This window comes from Nycticebus coucang, chromosome 18, assembly GCF_027406575.1.
Source record: "Nycticebus coucang isolate mNycCou1 chromosome 18, mNycCou1.pri, whole genome shotgun sequence".
Taxonomy (NCBI): Eukaryota; Metazoa; Chordata; class Mammalia; order Primates; family Lorisidae; genus Nycticebus; species Nycticebus coucang.
Window position 1 is genome coordinate 43,771,440 of NC_069797.1, and position 25,796 is coordinate 43,797,235.

The following is a 25,796-nucleotide window of genomic DNA, read 5'->3' on the forward strand; positions in this document are numbered from 1 at the left end:
TTTTTGACTTTTAAACAATGTATTTTTTAACAAAACTGGGGCAACTTTGTACCTTGTACCTTATTAAAACTGGGGTTAACACAGCTTGATTGGTTTCAGTAGCTTGCCGTCACAGGATCTTTTGCCTTATTTCTTTTCGGAAAGAGAATTTGTTCTCTTGAGAATTTGTTAAGAGTCTGGGGAGAGGAGGATCTGAAACCTTCCCTACATATAAGGAAATCCAGGTTTTGTTAAGATCTTGGCCAAAGGCTTGGTGATGTTAACTCCAAAGACAAATCCAGTTTCCTTTCAATAATGCTTGGGATTCTCTGAAGAATCCAAAGTGGCTATAAAGCAGGATGTACAGCTCCTTCCTTTATGACATCACCAGACAGAGAGGTAGCTAAGGGGCCTACTTGAGACACTCTTAGACTAACAGCCACTTTTGTGGGAGCTCAAGAACAACAACTTTTAAAACTGAGGATAAATGTTCAGCCTTCATTAGGATCCTGAATACAAGCCAGCCGATAAAATATGGGGTCTTCTCAGAAGGGTACAGTCTATCAGATATTGAAGACAAGTAAAACTGGGTCCAAGGTTTCAGCACAGAGAGGGACTGAGGTTACTGACACATCTCCTCATCGGGGACATGGGTACATTTTTGGCTCAAGCCAGCAAAATGATTCAGTCTCCCTGACCCCTTCTGCCCAGCGAAGATCAAGATCAGAAGCTACACATCAGAGCATTTCCCGTTCACCATCAGACTATCCTCGGTCTTTCTCTCCCAAGTCAGGGCCCAGTGTCTCTGCAGCATCCACCCCTCGGGGAACCGAGAGCCGATCAAGAACAGAAGGATCCCGCCACTCCTCTCCTCATCGAAAGGTCCAGCAGACTCAGACAACACCTTCCTTTTCTATAAGCATGCATCGGAATGTTAGTCCAGTGAGAGATGAAGCAACCCGAAAAAGTGGTGAAGCCAAACAAATGCGTAATGAGGTCAGTCACCGTGCCTCATCAGCCCTAGATGCCAAATCCTTTCGTCGGTTGAGTTTTCTAGACCAAAAGGATAACTTACAATCACAAATCTTACAAGAGGATCCACCCTCCAAGGTCCAGAAGCCCCAAGGGGTCAGAGTTCCCCGTAGGGTTTCACTTTACCCTAAAGATGAGGCAGTACAAACTGAACCTATCCGAAGGATTACTGGTGAGGTCAGATCTTCAAGGAGTCCCCCTGCCCCAGAACATGGCAGTAGCCGTGTCTCTGCAGAACATCGGGGGCTCCCAAAGAAGATACCTGGAGAAGAGCCAGAAATGGGTCCTCGCAGCTCAGTTCTTCCAGACCCCAAGGCCTTGCAAAAGAATATGAACTTAGAATCACCCCTTAAACTCTGTACCCTTAGAGATTTGGATAGCGGACACCGAGTTTCTGTGCGGCCAGATCCTGAGTCTTCCCGAAAGCATTCTGCCTATCCCGAAACCAAACACTCCACTAAGTTCTTAATATCAGAGGTGGAGTCCAACATGAAGTCCCCAACCCGAGGAGACAGTGAGATGGGCCGCAGGGTCACCATCTCCTCAGAAATACCGTCAACTCAACGTGGGACAGCTCGATCAATGACTCAGACCTCCCATAGATCTTCCATGTTTGTCTCTTCAGAGCCCACCTGTAAACAGCAAACTCCAAAACCCACAGAAACTACCTACATGTCCTCAGGACCTGCACTCAGGTGTCCAGAACCCTCACGAAAGCCCTCTAGCCCTCCAGAAGTGGAACTGACTCCTCGGCCCTTGCCTCCTAGGTCCTTACCTAGGTACGAACCTGACTCCTCATGGTGGTACTTACTGAATCCTGAAGTCGAAACACCCCAAAGCCGGCCAACAACACCTGATTTAGAACCTAAGTCTCCTCCTCCCCTTGACCCTTTCCTGACCTTTTTAAAAATGGACTCACAACCTTTCTGTGAAGATTTTATGTTCCAGAGAGAGAAGGCAAGCCCACCACCACCACCAACACCAAAGGATTTTCCAAGTCAGGCATCACTAAGGGAAGTGCCATGGGCCACCAAGTATACCTGCAAACAACCCATTCAAAGGTTTAGTGCTTTCTTCCTGGGTATGTGAAGAAGCAGATTGCCCAGGTGCAGCCTCAATTTAGTGAGATGGGATGTTGGGGTGGGTAGGAAAGGCCTCTTCATTCTGGGCCTAAGGGCTGCCTTTTTGCCAGTGGCAGAGCTAATCCTGTTCTTAAGCCCCATTGCTCAATTCCTTCCCTGCCAGCTTCTCTTATCAGTGCCAAGCTAATGGCATCAATGACAATGCTTGAGCCTAGCATCAGGCATTGGCTCTTCCAGGTAACACTGCTTAACTTTTCAATGGAAGATAGTAAAGAGTGGTTTGCAGGGTCAGAAGCTGCTTCCCAAGAGTGGAGATGAATAATTGAGCTGGGATGAGGGCTGGTAAGGAATGTTAAAAGAGAATAAGGACCTCAAGTAAATACTCTTGCAACAAGAGTGAAGAAGGTAGGTGTTTATGAGCTGGACCTTGAACTTGTAGGAGGGGAAAGGCATCCACAGGGAAGAGTGGGTGTTAAAAAGGCAGAGGCAGTGGGAGTGTGATGCTTAGTCATAGGTTGGAGGAGGACTTGGAAAAGATCAACGGTTGAGGGCACCTCTGGGTGGAGACATGTTGAACTAGAAAGGGAGTTGCGAGTAGTGGAGGTTGAGGGTATGCTTCCCATAGAGAGAAGAAAAGCAACCATCTCTCTGTTACTTTCAGATGTCTCTGAGGAAATGTACAATCGTGTCATCTGGTGGCTAAAAGGTCTGTGCTTTTCTCTCCTATGGGCCCATAGTGGAGGTCTGGGGGGTAGGAGTACAAGTGAAAGGGTGGTGTCTATATATCTGTAGATCTAGGTCCTTTAGGAGATACATGCTGGAGTTTTGACCTTAAGGAATGGAAGAACTTCTCATCTTGCCTTAAATTCCACCATTAGAATCATTTCTTTGGGGCTTGGAATCTTTTTCATTTTCAAGAGTCTCCTTTTAATGGGAAATCATTTCTGGAATGAAGAACTATTTAAGCCCCAGGGCCCCTTCACCTTAGCTGATCTTACCTCTCATGTGATTTAAAAAAAAAAAAAAGCCCAGTGCAGTGGCTCATGTCTGTAATTCTAACATTCTGGGAAGCCATGGCGGTCAGATTGCTTGAGCTCAGGAGTTCAAGACCAGCCTGAGCCAAGAGTAAGACCCCACCTCTACTAAAAAATAGAAAAACTGAGGCAACGGGATTGCTTGAGCCAGGGCAACAAAGTGAGACTCTTATCTCAAAAACAAACAAACAAACAAAAAAAACTGCTAAAGCAAACTGCCTGCTTCACAGTCTTCCACAGGCTGAGCCTACATTAATTCGGGTTGGAGACTCTTCTCATGCGTCTTTCTGGCTTCTCAGAATCCTCTTCCAGTCTCCACCCTAAAACCTGAGAGGTACTTATTGGCTACTGCCCAGCCAGGATCTCCAGGGAAGTCTCTGAGCCTGCCCCTTGAGGCTGTTCATGGGTCTTGCAGATCTGGAATCTTTAAGAGAAGTGTCCCCAGGGCCTCATGACCCTCCACTCCTTTGTACTCTTGGCCTCTCTGGTGGCAGGGGAGGATGGGGACCAGCCCTCAGAGAGTAATTCTTGGCAGCAGGAATTTCTTGCTATGAGTATTGTGTTCCAAATATGCTCCAGCCCTATGAACATGACAGAGGCCAGGACTCTGCATAAAGCAGTTCCTGGGAAGGAGAGAGCCCTGGGAATGCAATCCAGCCCCAACCAGCATAAGCCTGCCAAGCGATGGACAACAAAGAGGAGAGAAGCGCAGCAAAGTTCTATAAAGTAGTGGTATAATAACATATGGACACCATAGTTATCTTACTGGGTTTGAACCCTGGGCCTACTATTTTCTGACCATGACCTTGGGTTTGGTAAGTTATTTTACCTTTCCAAGCCTCAGTTTCCCCATCTGTTAATGGGAATAATAGTTTCCTTTTAGTATTACTGTGAAGTTTATTACAAGCTATCACAGGGTATTACGCATAAAACACTTAGAGTGGTGGTTTGCATTAGTGAGCACTGAATAAATACTAGCGGTTGTTATTTGGGCTACTTGCACTTGCACTAGGAAGGGATTTGGGCCAGGTTATGCCCAAGTCCACTGGGCATCTTTAGTAAAATTCTCTTTTTCCCCTCCTATTGGTACTCTCTGAATTCATTTGCTGCCCCCCGGGGAATGCCTGGCTTCTACTTCTCTGTTATGACAGATGAGGAGGTAAGAATGCCCCGAGAGGTTCCTTCCACTCTTCCTGTGCTCCCTGCCCCGCCCCATCCAAGTCCCTCTCCTGGCCTCTGATGAAATGGGATGCAGAAAGAGAGCTGCTCCCTATGGTTGGGCAGGTTGTTCACTGCACAAAGGTACCTGGTGGAGGAGGCAAGTAGGGGCTGAAATCTAGCCTGTATCACACTTGCCAAGCTACGTACCTATGGGGCTGAATCTCCCCAGAGGATTGTTGGCACAAAAGTGCTATATGAGCTTGTCGCAGCCTTAGAAAGAACAGAAACTTCTGGCAGATGATGAATACTGCCAAGTGCTCTGTGGAAATACCAGGAAGCCATGAATTGAATCAGTCCCCTTTTGGCTCTCCTCTCTCTGGCCTGGGGCACTCCAAAAAAGGGTCACTTTTCTAGGTTACGCACTATATGGGTCTTTAACTTGGAAAAACTCAAGGTGAGCTCTGCTTCTGGCAGTGTTGTGTCCTGAATTTGGCAAACAGTGCCCTGATTTCACAGTGTATTGTTCCCATAAGTACTTTGGCTCTTCTCGCCCCATGTTTAATAAGATGGTCAAAGCTTCCATTCTTTCTTTTGCCGTATTTCTCTTTCTCTCTTATCCAAAGCCTAGCAGTGGCCTCTAATGGGTCCTAACCATAGGCTAATCCAGGATGGACAGTTGACTTCAGATGGCAAACAAATGAGTAAGGGGCAGCCTGAGCTCAGGTAACAGAACAGCTGAAGGGGAGGTGTCCAGAAATGCTGCTGCCACCCTCTCTGCCATAGTTTCTTGTCTAGCCCCATGCCCTGAGCTCAGCTGTGTGTGGGAATAGCTACCTCAGGATTATCTTTATAAAAGACAGTAAATCCTTCCCTTCCTCCTCCTTCCTCCCCACCCCCCTGTCCTCCCTTCCATAGACAATTTTAATTCACATACCCATAGCACTCTGCTAGGCACTACTGGGCAAGCATTGAAGCATTGAAGACCAAACATTCTTTGGTCTTGAGAAACCATATGGTTGGAGAGATAAGAAATGGACAGGACACATTTAAACAATATGAAATAGTTTGTGCTCAAAGTCAAAATAGATGGAACAGACTGAATGAGTGTTCTTGTAAGGGTCTTAGGAAAGAGGGGTCAGCAGGAGGTGGGAAGAGGGCCACCTGGTTTTGTCCTCCTTCCCAAAGCCAGGAGGAGGTGCCTTAACAGCTAGTCTCTTGCTCACCCATATATACAAATTTGTACCTTTGGCAACAGATTACTATTTCCCTTAGTTCAAGATTTAATGTTTTTTGACTGAGTAGACCCTCCTTTTTCTTCCCCACCTTCACCCTCTCTTTCTGTGCATCTTGTTTTAGTTTAGGAAGTCAAAGCCTTGGCAGCAGGGCAGCTACTTCCCAAAATAGCTTTTATCCTGTCTCGATAATTACGGCTCTCCAGCACTGTTCAGCAACAGAGTTGGTCCTCAGAATCTGGGAAGAGAAGGCTGGACTACTGGTCTTTTCTGCTCTCTGGAGGAAGGGAGGCATGGAGGTGGCCCAGATGCTCTTCCTGCAAAGCATGAGAGAGCTAGATTTTCCCCAGTCTGTCTCCTAGGATGCATCGTTCTCAGGAAGTCTTAAGATGGAGGCTCTGAGGTGCTGGTATCCAAGTCTTCTCTGTTTCCTTTGATCTGGGGATGGTTGACCGTAGAATCTGCTCCAGATTCCATTCCCAGTGGGAATTCTCTGGTAGCCACAAAGCCTAGCTTGTGAGAGGCAGCATGTTTGTTGTTGAGCTTCATGACCCCCTCTGGGTAAACAGTTGGGAATGGTGCCTTATCCAGCCTGTCTCCCTGTTAGTACCTCCCCCAAAGGACCCCTTAAGGCCCTTTTGTCTAAGAAGTGGGGCGGACATACGCTTCTCATCCTTGGATTGGGACATTAGAGGCTGGACCTTCCCCAGAGGAGGGTGTGCTGGACTCAGGGAAGCATTACTGATGGGCTTTTTTTGGTATCAGAACTCAGAAACTCACAGGAAGTTTCTGAGGGTACCCTGTTGGGTCAGCAGGGGCTGTCTTCTCACACAGCTCTGAGGAGTTCCTGGAAATAAAGCTGTTCTTGACAGGAGGGGCTGCAGTGCCTCTGATAGACAGGGTTGCTCTAGATTGAAGATCCTGTGTCCTTAAGACACCTGTCCTACTCACCCTTAAATGTGACATCTCAGGCTTTCAGAGGACAAGGTGGTTTACTCCCTATCAATTATGCAAGAAACCAACTCTGGAAAACAGGTCAGGAACAAGAGGAAGCAGTCTTAGCTAAGGAAGACCTCAGTGTCTTTAGGGAGGGAGTTCTCTTTGTTCCCTGAAGACAGAACCATCAGCCTATTGGCTCTTGAACACAGGAAAGTTTTGCTCAGGTAGACTTCCTTCGCAAAGAAGAATCCAAAACTCTAGAGGAACTTGGGGAGTTTGTGCATTCATGAGGATATAAGCAGAATCCTAGGACCCAGGCTGTCTGAAAGGAATCCTAGGGACTGTCTTCCCAGCTTCCCTCATTTTTCTCTTGCATTGTCTTGGTTTGTAGTTGAGAGGAAAGTGAATTGTTCAAAGAATGGAGTAGAGCTGTTGAAAATGGAGCAGGACACCTTAGGAGGCTTTTTACAGCAGCTTGATGCTCACTACACAGCTTCTTGGGAAGTACTTATCTTATCCTGTCAGATGACACCTTGTTCATTTCTAGTCATCATGGCTAGACAATTCCAGAGCAGCATGGAAGACTGGCAATCTCTAGCCAACCCTCGCTAATTTGGGGACAGGCTAGGTTGACCTAACTCATCAGGGTTTGTCTAAGATTTTTCTGGTTTCCGTACTAAAAGTCCCATGTCTTGAAAACTACTCCAGTCCTGGGAAAACCAAGATAGTGGGTCACCTAGGACAAGTTTGGGGCATTTGGCTTCAGCAAGAGCCCCTGGAAGCCCAGGATGGAGGACAATGCTCCAGTTTCAGGAACATGTTCCAGTTTCTGGGCAGGTTACTCCCTCTGACTATAAAATGGGAGCAAGAAAATGTGATGCCTTCCTTTTGGGCTTGATGACAGAATTGAGGCCACTGCCCTTAGTTCTTTGTTCTGTCCAGAGTTATCTTACTTAGGAAAGAAACTTCCACATCCATTTTGGGCTTTCTGGTGTAGCTTCAGAAGTTAATTGGTAACTAGAACTCATTTCCAGTATCACATTTTTCTGTCAGAGTAGTTTGGTGTTGTTTGGAATGGTGGATTTCTTTTTAGGTAAGAGGAGAAACAGTGGACCTGTGTAGATTAGTGAGCTTGACTTCAGAGGGCAGGGCACATATTTGGGTGAAGAATCAAATCTGTAACCCAGAAGCCACCCTGACAACTACTGAGGCAGGGGAAGGCTATGCAGAGTGGCAGAAATGGCCATGTCCCTTTACCTTCCTCTGCTCAGCTGCTTTTGGCTCAGCTTCTATGCAGGGAGACAGCTGGACCTTGGGGGCTGAATGAAAGCCTGGAGGAGGGGGAGACAATGTAGGCAGTTCTTGAGAGAAGCTCAGGCTGTGACACTAAAGATGTCACTTTCTTGGCACAGCCAGTACAGGCAAAGTCATGTAGCTCTAAGGAGCTCTACAGTGTCTGTTTCTGGAAATATGGATCAGTAGTTCTGAGGCCAAGACCTGCTTCCTAGAGATGGTATGGTGTCTAGCAGGTGGTAGCAGCAGTCATTCCAGTGTCACTTTAGTGTAAGGCATTACTCTGGTATTCTTTCTCCTCCCTTCTGTCGACACCCATTACAAATGCATACTCCTAATCCTTCGGAGGAAAGGCATTTGAAATAGTCCCAGTTGAGAGTTGCTGGTTTGATGTTGATAATCTTATTAGCAGAGATAATAGCTATCATTCATTTAGTGATTATATTAAGTGAATCTTCATAGCAACCTATAAGGTGAGCTTTTTTTCTCCCTATTTCGCAGATGAAGAAACTGAGGCTCAGAGCTTGCTCATCAAAGCTGGGCGCACTTTATGGAGTTTCCTGCCCCAGGAATTCAACTATGTGGTATAGAAATACTCCTTCTGTAGTTACATCTTCCTGGAACATAACTTCTTAATATTTCAGCAGCACCTTTAGATATCAGTAATTGTGAAGGTAAAGGTTTTAGTAGGAGTAACTTCTGTGCTTTTGTATGTGAACATGAGTCTGAGAGGTGAGTTTAAGCTCATAGAATGAAGGGCAAGTGATGGGTCAGTGAAGCTCAGAGCCTCAAGGCTTGCCTGTCCTCCAAAATCAGAGTGGAAAACTAATAATTGGATCCCTTTAGTCAATCTAAATTGATCGGCTGTCTCCTGGGGGCAGAGGCCTGGATACCCAGGCAGACATCATATCACATGATTGTTGAATTGAAATGAGCAGAGGTTAAAACAGAAAGAAGACATACTCCCTGCTCTTGAGGGGCTATGGTTAATTTGGGAGAGAAAAGAATACAGATCAGTCACTAGAAAGGGTATGGACATCAAAGGACAAAGCAAAGTACAATGGAATGAGTCAGCAAAGCAGAGGCTGGAAAGGCAGTGCTGGATGGTGATGGGGGAATCACATTAGGAGGAGGTATGTAAGTCTCTTCCAACTGTGAGGTCCTGTAGCCCTGTTCTGCTCAGGATGGGTGTTGGAAAGACTGTCTGCAGTATCTGAGTAGCTAGCTTGTAACCCTGTGCCAGCTCTGGAATGGCCCCTTTCTATAGGTACTCAGCAGGTGCCAGGAAACGCAGTGCTCCCCAGCCTTGCCACCCATATCTCATGCCTGCCCAAAGATTATGGAACATGTAGCAGCAGATGGGGGATAAGTGAGGCTTACTGTATTTTCATTTCTTACCTTTGTCTAGCACAGACTTTGCTGGCTGAGGTTTCCTTAAAAGACAATCCAGCCCTTTGGCTCCACCAGAGCTCTCTGACTGTATCATCAGTGAATCCTCTACCTCTGTGGAAGGGAGGTACAATTAGTATAAGCACTTCTTAAGGGAAACGTAGCTACTGAGAGGCAAAAGTTGCTTTTGCTAGTCATGTAGATCTGAAATCTTATTTTCTTGTGGTAATTGCTCTTTATTCTTGGCTTTGAACCTGGGCCCTGGTTTGGTCCAAGTGCAGCCTCCTTGCTTATTAGCTCTTATGCTTTATAACCTTCAACCGTAGGTGGGCAGGAAAGACTCAGTAGAGGGAGTCAAGATAGATCAAGTCGGCCTAAGCAAAGGAGCCTGGGCCAGCAGGCTGGAATTGTGGTTGCTGATCTTGAGTTTCCCATCTGAGTGTCCTTTCCCCAGACACTTGGCATGAATAACCCACCATAGGAGTGCCTGGAAAATTGTACTCTTGTCAAAGAAATCAATGCCTAGTGGGATGTTGAATTTCAAAGGAGAGGTATAGCTTCAAGAGTTGAGTAGTAGTAAGGCAGACTTGGCCAGGTCACCTGCCATCTGGAAGTGGGGAAGAGCACTCAGAAGTCAGGGATTTGTGCAAGGGCTGCTGCTGTATCTCAGCCCCACGTCTCACCAGACGTCAGACACTACCATCATCAACACAGAATGTGAAAGCTGGAGCTGAGTGGAGTCCCATCTGTCTTTCAGTGGAGGAAACAGAGGCCCAGAGAGGGCAAGGGGCAGTGAGATAATAGCCGAAGCTGACATAGGACTTATGCCCAGGACAAATTCTCTCAGAGCCTCTGAATGTTGCAGGTTAGCATGCAGGGCTTGTGTGGGTGGAATGGCTTGAAGTCTGTTTTCAGCTTTTATGTCCCTCCAGCAGCCTCACGTTGGGCCTGTCATACAATAATTAGAAAACGGCTGTGGCCATCAAACTCCCAAGATTCTTGGCTTGGAGCTGAGTTCCATGGTCCCAGGCCTCTCTTGGGGCCTCACTTCCCTCAAAGCAAGCTGGCATCAACATGCTTCTCTGGAGCCTGGGCAGCAGGTGCCAGAGAAGAGATGGGATTCCAGCCACAGCTGAGGATGAGCTAACTGGGCTGCCTTTTGAGATGTGTCTATGTCCACGCTTGGAACACAGCTGAGGATGGGGGGAGGAGGGATGTTATGAGAGAGGAAAACAAGGCTTTGTGATGGGGCTCCCTTCCTTGACATAGGCTTTCTCCCCACCCCAGGCCACACGACTGCCCACTGGCTGAAAGCACCCAAGAGGTATTCTTACGAGTGCATGCATGAGTACCAGAGGCCTGGGGCTTTGAACAGTGGGGCTTTGTGTAGCCCAAGTTTGATATTTAGGGCTGATGGCAGCAGCAGCTGCTGCTGCTTAAGATGCCAACAGTCATTGGTTTCTCTCTTTATGTCTTTGTTTTTCTAAGTCAGCTTCATATCTTTTGATCTGCCTCAGGCCTTTTCCAGGAGGCCCTAGGTACCTTCAGAGGTTCCTTATCAGAGGCAAGCTGCTGTCCCCATCCTACTTCCTCCTACTCTCAGATCCTGGGTCTTCCCCTGAGTCTCTGCTTGGCCAACTTTGCTTCAGCATGTCCTTGCTCTCTTGTCTTTCTCTAAGGCCTACAGTAGAATGCAGCATACCCTCCTTCCCCCACTGCATCTACTGTTAGAATGCCAGAGCTGCAAGGAAGCTTAGAAATAATCTAGTTTATGCTAAGTTTGGTGGTGGCTTTCACCTGTAATCTCAGCCCTTTGGAGGCCAAGAAGATTGAGACCTGGAGTTTGAGACCAGCCTGGCCAACATAGTGAGACCCTATCTCTAAAAACAAAATTAGCAGCATGTGGTGGCATGCACGTATAGTCCTAGCTACTAAGGAGCCTGAGGCAGGAGGATCACTTGGGCCCAGGAGTTCAAGGCTGCAAGTTAGCTATGATTGTACCACTGCACTCTAGCCTCCGTGATAGAGTGAGACCCTTTCTCTCAAAAACGAAAAACAATTTTAAAAATCTAGTTTAATTCCTTCATTTTTAGGTGTGGAAAATGAGGGCCAGAGAGGTGAAGTGAGTTGCCCAAGGTCCCCCAGCTAGGAAGGTTTCTCCTCAATCTGCTGGCTCACAAACACTTCTGATGTCTTTATGCAACAACACCCTTCCGTCCTCTAGCCCACCAGTGCCAAATAGCAGCCCTGTTTTTTCTAAGCCTGATTTCACCGGCTGTCCCAAATTCTCTTTCCTCCCGTGGCTGAGTTTTGACTGGTCCCAACCATGGCCACTGGTTCACAGATGAGACTGGAATAGGTCAGGTACTTTTCCTCAGAGAGAAAGCCATGCCTTTGTGTCTCAGTTTTGTCCAGAGTGTATTCAAGCAGCATGTGGTGGCATGCACCAATCATCCTGCTCTTAGGGGAGAGGTCTAGGGAGTATGGTAGGGGCATACTTCTGGAAACTTCCACAGAAGCCTGACCAGCTCAGACCGCTTAGCTCAGGAAATCCCTCACCAGCTCCTCACTCCCCAAAGATCTAAACTCCTCATCCGCCAAGCATCTGTCTTCCCCTAGCTGCTGCTCTGACCCTTCTGAGCCTCTAATGCCTCTAAAAGCTCTGGAGGCATCTGTCCCCACAGCATCTCACCTATTTGTCAGAGGAAGAGTGGCTCAGCTTGGCCTGGATCATGCCTGGGGTGGCATCTCCCAAAGCCCTCCCCACTTTTTTTTTTTTTTTATTCATAACTTTTTTATTATGCCATAAAAGAAACAGTCTTATACATGTCCTAACCCACTTTTATGTCTAGCTTTTCAGCAGGCTTACTAAAAATATAATTAAGTCATTCTTGGGGAAATATAGAAAGTGTCGCCTTACTCTCTACAGTTTTTTTTTTTTTCTTTTTTTTTTATTGTTGGGGATTCATTGAGGGTACAATAAGCCAGTTACACTGATTGCAATTGTTAGGTAAAGTCCCTCTTGCAATCATGTCTTGCCCCCATAAAGTGTGACACACACTAAGGCCCCACCCCACTCCCTCCCTCTCTCTTTCTGCTTCCCCCCCCATAACCTTAATTGTCATTAATTGTCCTCATATCAAGATTGAGTACATAGGATTCATGCTTCTCCATTCTTGTGATGCTTTACTAAGAATAATGTCTTCCACTTCCATCCAGGTTAATACGAAGGATGTAAAGTCTCCATTTTTTTTAATGGCTGAATAGTATTCCATGGTATACATATACCACAGCTTGTTAATCCATTCCTGGGTTGGTGGGCATTTAGACTGTTTCCACATTTTGGCGATTGTAAATTGAGCTGCAATAAACAGTCTAGTACAAGTGTCCTTATGATAAAAGGATTTTTTTCCTTCTGGAGCCCTCCCCACTTTTCTCAGCCCTGGGCAAGGCTTCACACCCAATCAAAGCCACTAGGCCTCTCCTTTCCACCCTTCCAGCAGATGATCCCTGGATAATTTGTGCAGCAAATCCTCTTTAATCTGGAGTCCTGCACAAAGGGACCCTGCCACTAACCTGGCTTGAGTGGAGTTAGAGAATGTCTGAGATTCCCCTTTAAGAACTGAGGAGGGTATGGACAATCAGTAACTTGGACATAAGTGGGCTTCACTTTCTGAAAACCTTACTGAATCTCTGGAGTAACTAACGGTTTCTCTGTAACCCGTGTAGCAACTCCCCTTTTTTCCAAAGTCATCTCCTGTGAGCTGTCCCTTTTTCTTTGAGGATTGGCTCAAGCCCCTATGGTGCTCCTGAAGCTGAGTAAGGAAGGACCAGGTGCCCGGTGCAGTCCAGAGACAAGGAGCCAAGGCCCCAACCTGTCCTGCGCTTCCGGGGGTCGCAGGCTGCAAGGCGTGCCCCTAGGTGGGCGCCCCCAGCTCTTAGTGAGCGTCCGCTCAGCGGAGGTGCAGCCCCACCCCAGGCCGCCTCGCTCCGCCCCCGTTGCCGGGCCCCGCCCCCAGCGGTCGCACTCGGGGAGGCGGGCTGGGGCCATCGGTGTTGTGAGGTCGGCTTGCAGCTCCCGCGGCGGGTCCCTCGGGCGCTGTCCAGGCGGAGCCGGCCCGGCTTGGGCTGCAGCCATGGTAAGACAGGCGGGCTGGAGTGGGGCAAAGCCGGGGAGTGCTGTGCCCGCCGCTCCTGGGCTGCTGCACGGGTACCAGTGGCGCCGCAGCCCTGGCTGTGCGGGGTGGGGAGGCGCTGTCACCAGCTCCTGGCACAAGCAGGCGCTGCTGCCGGGTGGCGCTGCGTCGCTGCTCCCAAGTTTTTTCCTCAGAGCAGCGAGGGAGTGGGGCCTGACCCCTGGGGTGCTGCCCGTGGTCTGGGACGAAGGGGTGGGTCCGTGATGAGGGAGGTGCCCACCGACTGAGATGCGCATGTCGGGCTGTAAGGGCGCGTCAGCAATGATCTAAGGTGAGGGACTCCGTCCTTGCCTGGGTCAGCTGTTACCAGGGTGACCCCTCCTCACTCACCTACTCTGGGCACAGGGTCAGCACCAACTTCCTTTGGAAAACAGAAGAGGCCCACAAACACTGCCTGTCTTCCTAAGAAGGATAGTGAGGCGCTGTGTTCCTCCTTCCCATAGCTTGGCCAGGGGCAGCCACTAGGCCTTTCCCAAAGGGACCCCTGAGAGAGGAAAGCCCATCCACCATCCTGCCCTGGGGGAATCAGCTATATTCCTCTACCTCCTGGACAGGAACCCCAGGGAAGCTCCCTCCTGCTGCATCTATCCCTGCCTCCAACCCCAAACCCGGTCCCTCTGCAGAGCGTGGGGGCAGAGGTACCCATTCCTTCCAACTGCCTGTAGCAAAAAGAGAAACAGTAACCCCAGCCAAACTCCCCAGGGCCCTCAGGCAGGAACTTTTGATGCTTGTGAGGATACAAGCTCTTCTGCTGTTGTTATCAGAGCTTGCCACAAACACAGTGTATGGGTGTCAGGATCTCCAGGGAACATGCCATTCTCTTCAAGTCTAGAATCCCCACAGCCTTTGCCCTCTGCATTGAGAGTCACAAGCTGTTTACAGCAGGAGGTGAACCATGACCAGCCTGTGGGGCAGGATGTTGGCTGTGAGTAGCCTCCAGAAGGGAACTCCCTGGTTCCCATGGAATCAGAAGCTTTCAGGTCTGGCAAAGCCAACCTTGTGGGTTCTTGTCTTTCAAGCTGTGTCCAGGCAGATGCCCAAGTCTTGGCCAGGAAGTCCAGGTGACCCTGTGACCTTCCCCAAAGAGGGGGTTCCTGGGAGAGGCCAATTGGTGCCTGGTCCTTATCCCTGCCCCTACTTTCTTCCCACATGGGGGATGGAGAGACTGATTGTTCTAGGGATGGAAGCTCAGGGAAGCTCTGATTGTCCTCAGTGCCAAGTCCAGCAGGGGCCGAAGGGCTTTTCTGCCACACACTAAGTTCAGTTCATCTGAGGTCTTGGCTTTCAGCTTGGCTGAGGCCACCCTGTATTTTTCTAATTAAAGATACCCCTACCACCATCAAGGGCCTCTGCCCTCAAGCCAGCCAAGTCCTTAGGCTGACTGGTTCATGTCAGGCCAGATGCCTCTATGAGGGTCTCCTCAAAGTAGGTCAGTGTCCCAGCTGCTTTGGGAATTAGTGGGAGGCTTCCCTAACCCAAGAGCCCAGGGGGTTAAATTGCATGTGAAAAGAATAACAAGCCAACATCCCTGAATTGAGAGATGCCTTTTCTTAGGTTCAAAGCAGCCTAAAATATCTGTCATCTGGTGGTACAATCTCCCTGGGAGGCAAGGAAGGGCCATTCACAACTGAACACTAAGGCCTGAACTTAAGACACTATATAGGCTCACATATGGTGTTTTTGGCCCAACCATAGACACTAGCTTCCTGACCCCTAGTTGATCCATCTGCGCACTCCCAGCCAGGGCCCTTAATTTGTCTCCCACCTAAATGGCAGCTCTGAAACTTATGGGATACCAGCCTCCCATTGGCTTGACCCCTTGTCCCTCAGAGACCTGGTGCAAGCAGCTCTCCCATCATTGACTCTATGGAAGCCCTGAGGTGACAGAATTGGGACAGATCCTCATGAGCAGAGGTCAGGTACCCTAGAGCAAAGCCCCCTCAGTAGCTGGGATCCCTGCAGGAAAATCTAGGAGCAGATTTCTGAAGACAGTGAGGCACCGTCACTGGGAGAAAAAAAAAAAGGGACACAGGCGGTGCCTGTGGCTCAAGGAGTAGGGTGCCAGCTTGATATACCAGAGGTGGCGAGTTCAAACCTGGACTGGCCAAAAGCTTCAAGAAAAAAAAAAAAAAAAGGACACTGGGAAAGAAGCATGAGATCATTCCCATGAGAACCTATACCCAGATGATTACGGGACATCTCATCCTATTTCATTAGCACTGCTTTAAAGTTAAGGTGAAAGAGGTTGGGGTATTGGAATCCTTTGGGAATGGGTCTCTTTGGTGGCTATTCCCATGTACTAATAGGCCAGGTCACCTTGGGGACAGCTGATAGTCCTCAGGCAGGCTATGGTGTCCTTGGGGGTTAACAGGAGAGATCAAATGGATCAAGAGCCTGTACTGCAGACAGAGGTGGTGCTGTGCCCACCAGGGTAGGCAGCAGGCAGGCGTCACCGGGCAGCCAATCAGAGAAGGAGGGGGCTGCAGAGGAACCAAGTGATCCTGCTGCAGCTGAGCTGTCCTTGCAGGGCAGGAGCCAAGGGAAGGGGAGGAGGAAGGGTGGGGAAGGACATTCCACAGGCTTTTTTGGCCCCTGCCAGAGACAGAGGGGGGTCCAATAGCAAGGGAAAGGAGCATGCCAGGGAGTCTAACAGACAACAGGAGCATCAAGATGAGGCTGTTTCTATGTGTGAGGAATTTTGCCTGGGAGATAAAATGAGACCTAGACCTTGCTGGCAGGGAGCAAGCGTGGGACATGGACTGTTCACTGGGATTGCAAGGGAATTCTGTCCCGGAGGACAGGGCTGAAGCTGCGGTAAGGTGCTCCTCTGGGAGATGGGTGGACCAAACTATCTTCCTCTTGCCTTTTGTCACTGGCAGAGCTGGGGGTGGGATGGGTAGACAGGTGGTGAGCACCCCAGAATCCTGTCTGCTTGTCTAATCCCCTGCGGCTCCTCTATGCTGATGAGCAGCTAGGGCTGGCAGAGGGGAGAAAGCTGCTAGGTTCCAGGTGCCTGCCTTTGCTGGAAGACTGTGGGACTAGGGATTGCATCAATCCCTTTCCTCCTCCTCCCCTGCTGCCCCTCCACTTGGTGCCCCTGGAGAACCAGGTGGAGCACTGTCCTCTCCCACCCACACTTGGTCTGTGTCCCAGACCAACTGCTGGGTCACTGGGGTTGTGTAAGGGGCAGATTTCCTGGAGTTCTCCAGACTTATTAACTGTCAGACAACAAGACCGGCTACTCCCTAGCCGCATGCCTTCTCTGATGCCATACAATTAATTGTCCAAACTGGGACACTTTAGAGAGTGAAAGGGGACACAATGAATAGTTATACTAGGACAACAAACATAAACTGTGATGTATAGTCACAAAAGGATCTCACAAATGTTATGGGTGAGAAAAGCCTATTAGGTCAGATTTGCCTCAGGACAGCTTCTTCTGGTCACTAAGCCCCCATATGCTGCTTCCAGTTTTAGGCTAAAGGACTTCTTTTCCTCTTGCTGTCCAGATGAGGCCTGGAGCCTATGGCTATAAGCAATTGTGACGACTTAAGGGGTGACATCCTGGAAGTAGCCCCTAGGGAACTTTTCCCTCTAGCCTTCCTATCTCAATCCTTTTCCTCTGGCATAAACCTGGCAGAGTGCATATCCAGCTCCCTCAATTCTTGCCTTTATAAGATGGGGTTGTGTAGGAAGACTGGCCATCTTATCTCCTCCACCCTGGCTGGGACTCTACAGTGGTCCAGGGTAGCCCCACTGGCTTGGCCATTCCCCAGAGGGTGAGTCAGCCTCTGTAGCCAGCCCTTGTCCATTGTCTGGGGGTGGCATGAGGGTATTGTGAGACAGGGTTGAGCCCAGCACTGCCAGGCACCCCACAAAGGAGGCTGATCCCTAAAGGAGAGGGGAAGTTTTAGGGTCTAGATCTGAGAGCAAGAATAGGGGAGAACAGCCCTTCTTCTGAGCTGGGGATGAGGTGGAACAGGCTTCTGCAAAAGTGTGACAACTTTTGCAGGCCTCCCACCCCCTATGGTTCATGGTTTAGGGCAGGTCTTGTTAGGGCCCTACTGGCTTTGAGCAGAAGGGTAAGGGGCAATAGAAGGAAGGGTGTTTCCTCTTACATGTCCCTTATAGTCAGGGTTGTCAGGAGCTCTGGAGGTCCAGCCATCCTCCAGCCTACCTGTGTACCAGCTCTTCCATAGCCAGTGTTCATCTTCCCAAATCTGGTCTTTCCTAGGTCCCCTTTACCCATACTCTGCATCCACTGGCATGTTTACTCTTGGGGCTTAGGTCTTGGTGTAGTGTCAACTGTACTGAAGTCTGGGCAGGGAAGCACGGGGGGTGAGCAACCCCCTTAGCATCTGCACCTCAATCCCAAAGCACACTGTGAGAAATCCCAGCAGTGACAGGAGGCACAGAACCCGCTGCTAACTCTTGACTTACCTGGGACTGGCAGCTCCCTTCTCCCATACTTACTTCCCTCCTGCATCTGCTCCATCCTGACTCTCTGTACTCTCCCTGAGTCCTGAGTGACATTCTCCCCTCCTATCTAATGCCTCTGTCTGCTCCCTCTTAGTCTGACATCCTGGCCTTTGGGACAGTTCCTGGCCCTTGGGGTGGCCAGACCCCTAGGAAGGGCAGCCTCAATAACACCCTGCTGAAAGGAAGCACCAGAATTGAAGCTCAGTTCCCAAGAGTAGTTGCTGCAGATTTGGGGGCTGCCTAGGGCTCCTCCTAGACCCTGGGGCCCCACCTAGCCCCTTGGATTGGGGCTGTTTGTGAGCAGATTAGGGAGGGATAGTGAGTACTTCCTCTGGCTTGGCTGCAATTTCTTTCTCTTCTAACCACAAGTGCTTTCCCCTGTTTCCCTCTTGCCTTCTCCTATCTTCTGTCTTCTTCCTCATTCTTCCCTTCCCGTCTTTCTGCCACCTGCCACCTATTCCACCCCACCCCCATTCCCCAGATCAAGCGTTTCCTGGAAGACACCACGGATGATGGAGAACTGAGCAAGTTTGTGAAGGATTTCCCAGGAAACGAGAGCTGCCACACACCGGAGGCTAAGACCTGGGTGTCCAGGCCCCAAATCCCGGAGCCAAGACCCCAGGCCCCGGACCTCTGTGATGATGACATGGAATTTAGACCCCCCTCGTGGCCACAGTCCTCTGATAGCCAGCAGTACTTCTGTGCCCCAGCCCCTCTCAGCCCCTCTGCCCGGCCCCGCAGCCCATGGGGCAAGCTCGATCCCTATGATTCCTCTGAGGTAGAGCCTCCAACCCTGTTTGCCTTTGCCTTTCAGTGGGCTGGTGCAGAAAGACTCAGGGAGGGAGCGGAGAGAGCTTCAGAGTGTGTGTGTGTGTGTATGTGTGTCTGGGCCTTCTCTCTGTCTTGTGTCAGCCCCAGCTTTGTGATGGCAGCCCCCAAAGCACTGGAAACTGACAGTTCCAGCAGGGGCAGGAGGCCCAGTGGCCTCAGATGGGAACCAAAAGGAGTCTGGCACTGCTCCTGTGAGGCTGCTTCTATAAGGCTACTCCTGTAAGATGAAGATCTAGGAGGGAGAGAGAAAGTGAGGAGATTGGTGCTGAGTGCTGGGGCCCTTCTGCCTCTTATCCTGATGCATTCTGTCTTCCTGTCCACTAGGATGACAAGGAGTATGTGGGCTTTGCAACCCTACCCAATCAAGTTCACCGAAAGTCTGTGAAGAAAGGCTTTGACTTTACCCTCATGGTGGCAGGTAGAAAAGGGGCAGGGCTGGGTTGGGCAGGGGGTGTTTCAGGTGGGGTTGGTGTGCATCTGTGTATGGAGAGAGGTTGTACAGAGGAAAGGAGCAAGCAGCAAGTGGCTGTGCCTTTTTGCAAAATAGCAGAAGCCATTGGTGGCCAAAAGTATGTATACCATATGTATATGTACAGGAGGTATAAAGTGGAGCAAATAGCACTTGACCAACAATTTTCTAGTATTTGCCTTTTTCTGTGTGACCTTGTGGAATCTCTTGCTCTCTCTTGGCCTCATTCAAATGAGAATGCTGGACCAGCTGATCTGTTTCCTTCTGGCTCAAATGCTACGGTTTGGTTAGTCTAGCCCCCCTTAGATAAGAAAGGTATTCCCCTACACCTTCATCCAGTGGAATTCCCTCTTAGCTATACATCTTACCTCTGATCTGGTACCTCTGTCTTTTCTCCTGCCAGGAGAGTCTGGTCTGGGCAAATCCACTCTTGTCAATAGCCTCTTCCTCACTGACCTATACCGGGACCGGAAACTCCTAAGTGCTGAAGGTAAGGAAAGGAGACCAGCATGAAGTCAGGTGGGCAGACCTGTCTTGGGAAATTAAACTCTATGCAGAGTCTTGGTGATGCCCCCTAGCTTACAGGAAACCATGGATTTGTAGAGAGATTGACAGCATCTTTCCATAGGTCTATCTTGTCTGGCAGCCTATCAGCTAGCTCCATAAGGATTTGGGTGCTGAAGCAAGGCAGGGACCAGAATCTTGCTCTCTGAATGAATTTTTGACCCCCAAGGATTCCAGGAATCCAAGAAAAAAGCCAAGAGCAGAGAAGAGGCTGGGGCCAGAGCCAACAGCCACCGGCATTTCCTGTGTTGGGAAATGTGTTCCTTGCTGGTTCCCAGAGAACAGGCCCCCAGGCAGCTTGGTGGGGGGGGCAGTGTAGATGAGGCATTCTGGGCAGCAAAGAGGGTTGGGGTTGGTGGTTTGTCCTGACTAGGCAGGTCCCTGCCCTTGCCCTGGCCTCAGTTTCCCTCTTTTCTAGAGCGGATCATGCAAACTGTGGAGATCACTAAGCATGCAGTGGACATAGAAGAGAAGGGTGTGAGGCTGCGGCTCACCATTGTGGACACACCAGGTTTTGGGGATGCAGTCAACAACACGGAGTGGTATGTCTGACCAAGCATGACCCCAGCTGCCCTGACTCCACACCTACTCCATACCCACACACAGCCGCACATGTAGGCAGACGTATACATACATAGTACTTGTCAGGAGGAAGAGGTTTGTGACCTTGAGCATGCCATTCCCCTTAATGGACAGTCATCTCCTCCTCTGCAGAGTAAGAGGAAAGGGATTGGGATAGATGATTTCTAACATTCCTTCTGATTCTGACCCATAATTCTTTAATGGGGGTGGGGACACAAGTTAAGAAAGAAGAACCTCAAAAAAGCAAACACATGCGGAAACATGTAGTACAGGGCTCGAGAGGTGCTCAATAAACATCGCCCTCCCTCCTTCCTTTCCTTTCACCAGCAGCATTTTAGGTGCCACAAACAAGTCTTGTTGAAGGAATGGGGTCCGTGGAGGGAGGAGTGAAGGTGAGAAAGAAGAGGCAGAGGGGAAAAATGGTGGATCTTTGTTTAAACTCCAAGTATCCTCCAGTCCACTTGCCCAAAGAAAATGTGGCTTTGCCACATCCCGCATCATCCTGGCTTTTTTTTCCTTTATTAGGAACTGGAGGGATGCTTAGGTAATGGTTAGATCTAAGTAAGTAGCTGAGGAGGAGAATGGATAAGAAATATTAGAGAAAAAGAAGTTCTTTTGATGAAGTTAGAGGAGTGATCCTAAGAGCCCTACGGAAGTCAAATCTTGATTGGCGTTTAGCAACTGCATGATCTTAGCAAAAAACTGTGTTCCTATTTCTTTTTTTTGAGACAGAGTGTCACTGTGTCACCCTCAGTAGAGTGCTGTGCTGTCACAGCTCACAGCAACCTCAAACTCTTGGGCTTAAGCAATTCTCTTGCCTCAGCCTCCCAAGTAGCTGGGACTACAGGTGCCTGCCACAATGCCCGGCTATTTATTTGTTGCAGTTGTTATTGTTATTTTAGTTGGCCCAGGTCAGGTTCAAACCCACCACCCTTGGTGCATGTGGCCAGAGCTGTAACCACTGTGCTATAGGAGCCGAGCCTGTGTTCCTATTTCTTTAATTGAAAAATGGCATTGCTCGCTCCCTAACTCAATTGATCTGAACATCACCCTGAAAGGTGCATGTGCATTGAGAACGGTAAAGAGCTATTTACATTATACTTACGGATTTTAACAATGATGAATGCAAGGTCAGTAACATAATTTGTGGGGCACGGTGCAAAATAAAAATGCAGTGCCCCTTGTTCAAAATTATTAAGAATTTCAAGATGGTAGCACAGCATCAAATTGTGAAACATTCTGAGCACGGATCCCTATGTGACTGCACAGGTCTCATACCCATGAAGCTGTCCCTGAGTAATCACCATACAGACCTTTTTGTGCTCTGAATGCTCATCACATGCTTTATCATTACAACACATGACTTTTGGCTCAGCATACTTGTTCACTTTCAACGGCATAGTCTAAGCCTTCAAGGGAGAGCCATTTCTTGTATTCTTGCTACAGTCCTGTGCTAGTACATGGTATGGGGCCCCCATCAATATTCTTGATATATTAAGGACTCCATATAATCATTACCCTTCCTGCTTTAGGAGTATTTCTCAGAAAACTGGGCTTGTCCTAAAATTCTTGTCCCAACCAGTAACTGGTTTCTACTGTGGCAAGTACCACTTCCTCTTTCAGTCAATTTACTTACCTTCTCTTATTTTCTATAACAATAATAATTTAATTTGCTTGGCATCTTACAAAGTTTGCAGTGTACCTCCATATATACTCATTTGGTCAATCAGCCAGAATTTACTGAGCATATACTAGGTGTGCAGACTGTGTTAGACATTTTAAGGGATATAGAGCAAGTACAAATGATCCCTGTCCCTGTGAGGCTTACAGTCTAGTGGCAGAAGAGGGTGGCAGAGAGGTGGGAGCAATTTTCTTCTATGTGTGTCAATCAGATAACAAATTAGTAAATGAGTCAGGCAATGTGTAGTGGCAAATACTGAGCTAGGAGTCAGAAGGCCAGGGATTCAGGTAGGTAGAGAATTTACTAGCTAAATGATCTGGAGCAAGTTCTTTGGTGCTCAGGATTTAGTTTCTTCATATATAAAAAGAAAAGGACCTGAGGCTAGTCTTGGTGGTTCATGCCTGTTATACTAGCACTCTGGGTGGCCCAGGCAGGTGGATTGCCTGAGTTCACAGCCTGAGCTAGAGTGAGACCCCATCACTAAAAGTAGCCAAGCATTGTGGTAGGCACCTGTAGTCCCAGCTACTCGATAGGCTGAGGCAAAAGGATCACTTGAGCCCAAGAGTTTGAGGATGCTGTGAGCTATGATGCCATAGTACTCTACTGAGGGCAACAAAGTAAGACTCTGTCTCAAAAGAAAAAAAAAAAAAAAAGGGAAAAGGATCCAGCCTGGGCAACATAGCAAGACCCCATCTCTACAAAAAATAAAGTTATGGCTGAGTGCAGTGGCTCACACCTGTAATCTTACCACTGAGGGAGGCTAAATCAGGAGGATCACTTAAGGCCAGGAATTTGAGACCAGCCTGAGCAAGATACCAAGACACCATCTCTTAAAAAATTAGCAGGGCATGGTAGCATGTGCCTCTAGTCCCAGCTGCTGGGGAGGCTGAGGCAGGAGAATCACTTGAGCCCATGAGTTTGAGGTTGCAGTGAGCTAAAATGATGCCATTGCACTCTAGCTAAGGTGACAGAATGTGATACTCTATTTAAAAAAACAAATGAAACTGAGGATGACATTATGTATAATGACCACCTGTCAGGGAAGTGAGGATTAAACTAGATAATAGGAGAGCAAAGGACCTGAAAATGGAAGTTCTTGGAAAAAAATATTTATTTTATTATGTGGTGAAAAGCAAAGAGTAGTTTGCATTGGTATAGTCAAAAGATCCTTCATGGAAGAGATGGTTCTTATATGGGTCTTTGAAGGATGGTGTGGGTTTGCAGAAGTGGAGGAGAAGACAGAACCTCTCATGAGCAAAGCCTCTGGGGCTGGACTGTGAATCTGACTTAGGGCTTCCCTGGCTTCCAACTGTTGTTTATGGGCAGTCCCTTTACTCTGTTATTACTTTGTTTGGTCATCTACTCCTTTTCCCTTTCATCAAACTGGTATCTATTGAACTCTGCTGGATACTCAGTTTAATTTTCTATCAGGATATGTGAGATATACCCCATCCCACCCAGGTATCTCCTGAAGATGTAGTAAAGCAAGCCAGAGAATTACAATGTCTTGAAAACACTGCTCAGGGCATGGGCTATTTCTCTTCAGTTCCAGAGCTCACCAGGCTGCCCCCACTCTCATGGTTTCTCTGCTTATCTGTCCCTGCCCTAGCTGGAAGCCTGTGGCAGAATACATTGACCAGCAGTTTGAGCAGTATTTCCGAGATGAGAGTGGCCTGAACCGAAAGAACATCCAGGACAACAGAGTGCACTGCTGCCTGTACTTCATCTCACCCTTCGGCCACGGGTATGGTCCAAGCCTGAGGCTCCTGGCACCACCGGGTGCTACTAAGGGAACAGGCCAACAGCACCAGGGGCAGGGCTACCACTAGCAGATGGTCACAGATTCCTGTTCCCCAGGCTCCGGCCATTGGATGTTGAATTCATGAAGGCCCTGCATCAGCGGGTCAACATCGTGCCTATCCTGGCTAAGGCAGACACACTAACACCTCCTGAAGTGGACCGCAAGAAACACAAAGTGAGGGAAGCTGGTGGTGGGAGGAGTCAGGAGGGCTTCTAGAAAGGACGGAGTCCCCAGACTTGTAGGCCCCTCATCTGTTTGCCAGATCCGGGAGGAGATTGAGCACTTTGGAATCAAGATTTATCAGTTCCCAGATTGTGACTCTGATGAGGATGAGGACTTCAAATTACAGGACCAAGCCCTAAAGGTGGGGCCATCTTGTGTTTTCTGGGAGAAGAGGGGAGAAAGATTCTAAATGAGGGCAGGCTGTTGGGGTGGGAGAGGATCCTGGCTTCCTAGAGTGAAGCAGAAAAGACGAAAATACAGGTGGGAAGAAACAGGTGAGAATGAGGGGTGCTGACAGGTACCCCTAACTTCTTCTAGGAAAGCATCCCATTTGCAGTAATTGGCAGCAACACTGTTGTAGAGGCCAGAGGGCGGCGAGTTCGGGGTCGACTTTACCCCTGGGGTATTGTGGAAGGTAAAGCACTGAGTTTGTGACCAGGGTATCTCCTTGCCCCTAGTGGCTTTCCCCTACCATGCTCTGGCTGACCCCTAGCCTTGCTATGCAGTGGAAAACCCAGGGCACTGCGACTTTGTGAAGCTGAGGACAATGCTGGTGCGTACCCACATGCAGGACCTGAAGGATGTGACACGCGAGACACATTATGAGAACTACCGGGCACAGTGCATCCAGAGCATGACCCGCTTGGTGGTGAAGGAAAGGAATCGCAAGTATGACCAAAAGCCAGGACAAAGCTGGCAGGGGCATCCCAAGTGCAGTCTTGGGTGAGACCAAGTCCTTCCCTTGTTCTTCTACAGGCCCTGGGTTCAATCTAAGTGGGTACTGGGGTCCTTACCAATCTTCCTTTTCCCTTCCCCTTAGCAAACTGACTCGAGAGAGTGGCACTGACTTCCCCATCCCTGCTGTCCCACCTGGGACGGATCCAGAAACTGAGAAGCTTATCCGAGAGAAAGATGAGGAGGTGAGGGCAGTATGGGGTAGCAGAGGTTGACATCCTAGGAGGTTTCACTTTTGGTCATAAACATTAGTATTTCTTGGTTTGGGAATAAGAAAGATGTCACTGGGCAGCGCCTGTGGCTCAAGGAGTAGGGCGCCGGTCCCATGCCAGAGGTGGCGGGTTCAAACCCAGCCCCGGCAAAAATTCAAAAAAAAAAAAAAAAAGAAAGATGTCACCAAGGGTGACATGGCTCTGGATGCAAATCTGTGTCCTAGATTTGTCATTTGGTTGTTCTGCCCAGTCTCTCTCACACTTCAGAGCTTCCACAGCCCTGGCTCAAGGGATTAGAAAGAACTTGGGAGCACTTCCCCAATTTTATATAATACGAGACGCTCCAAAGGGCCCTATTTTGATGCATTTGCCTATTCCAGCTGCGGCGGATGCAGGAGATGCTACACAAAATCCAAAGACAGATGAAGGAGACTTGTTAACTGGCTTTTAGCACTGGATATTTAAATCTCTTCTTCTTCCTATTTGTGCCGGCCCCTCCCAGCACCAGCTCTGCTCAGGCCCCTGCAGCTACTGCCACTTCGCCTTACATCCTTGCTGACTCCCTAGAGACTCAGAGGAAATAAAGTTTAATAAATCTATAGGTGGCTTTTGGTGTCACTGTCTGTCTTTACCATCTCCTGGAGACCAAGATCCTAGGACCCAGTTTTGAAAAGCTGATGGAGGAAGATGTTGGTTTCTGGGTTTTAGTAGGAAGGGGAGAGTGGGGAAAATTTTCTCCTCCCAAGAGAGAATTTGGAATCCAGCCTGGTCTCTTCATCTTATTGATGAACATGTCTATGCTGCTTCTATTCTCTGACCTGGGCCTCTCTCCGTCTTTCCCACATATAGTAACTTCAGTTGTGTAGCTGTTTTGGATCTGATA

At 48.8% G+C, this 25,796-nt stretch overlaps 1 protein-coding gene across 5 annotated transcripts; it reads left to right on the forward strand.

Moving 5' to 3' along the window:
• The first annotated feature begins 402 nt into the window (after positions 1-402).
• SEPTIN4 (septin 4) lies at positions 403-25,520 on the forward strand. Of its 5 annotated transcripts, XM_053569108.1 has the most exons (14): positions 403-2,092; positions 2,755-2,799; positions 4,279-4,286; positions 18,298-18,594; positions 18,972-19,065; positions 19,520-19,606; positions 20,099-20,222; positions 23,553-23,687; positions 23,801-23,918; positions 24,007-24,108; positions 24,285-24,381; positions 24,473-24,635; positions 24,787-24,886; positions 25,294-25,520. In XM_053569108.1, exons 1-14 carry the CDS (start codon positions 514-516, stop codon positions 25,351-25,353), a joined length of 3,009 nt encoding a protein of 1,002 aa, XP_053425083.1. In that variant the 5' UTR covers positions 403-513; the 3' UTR covers positions 25,354-25,520. The 5 variants fall into 5 exon arrangements, with proteins under 5 accessions (XP_053425083.1, XP_053425084.1, XP_053425087.1 ...); XM_053569109.1 differs by lacking the exons at positions 403-2,092; positions 2,755-2,799; positions 4,279-4,286 and adding an exon at positions 13,130-13,280; XM_053569110.1 differs by lacking the exons at positions 403-2,092; positions 2,755-2,799; positions 4,279-4,286 and adding an exon at positions 15,258-16,151.
• The last annotated feature ends 276 nt before the right edge of the window (positions 25,521-25,796 follow it).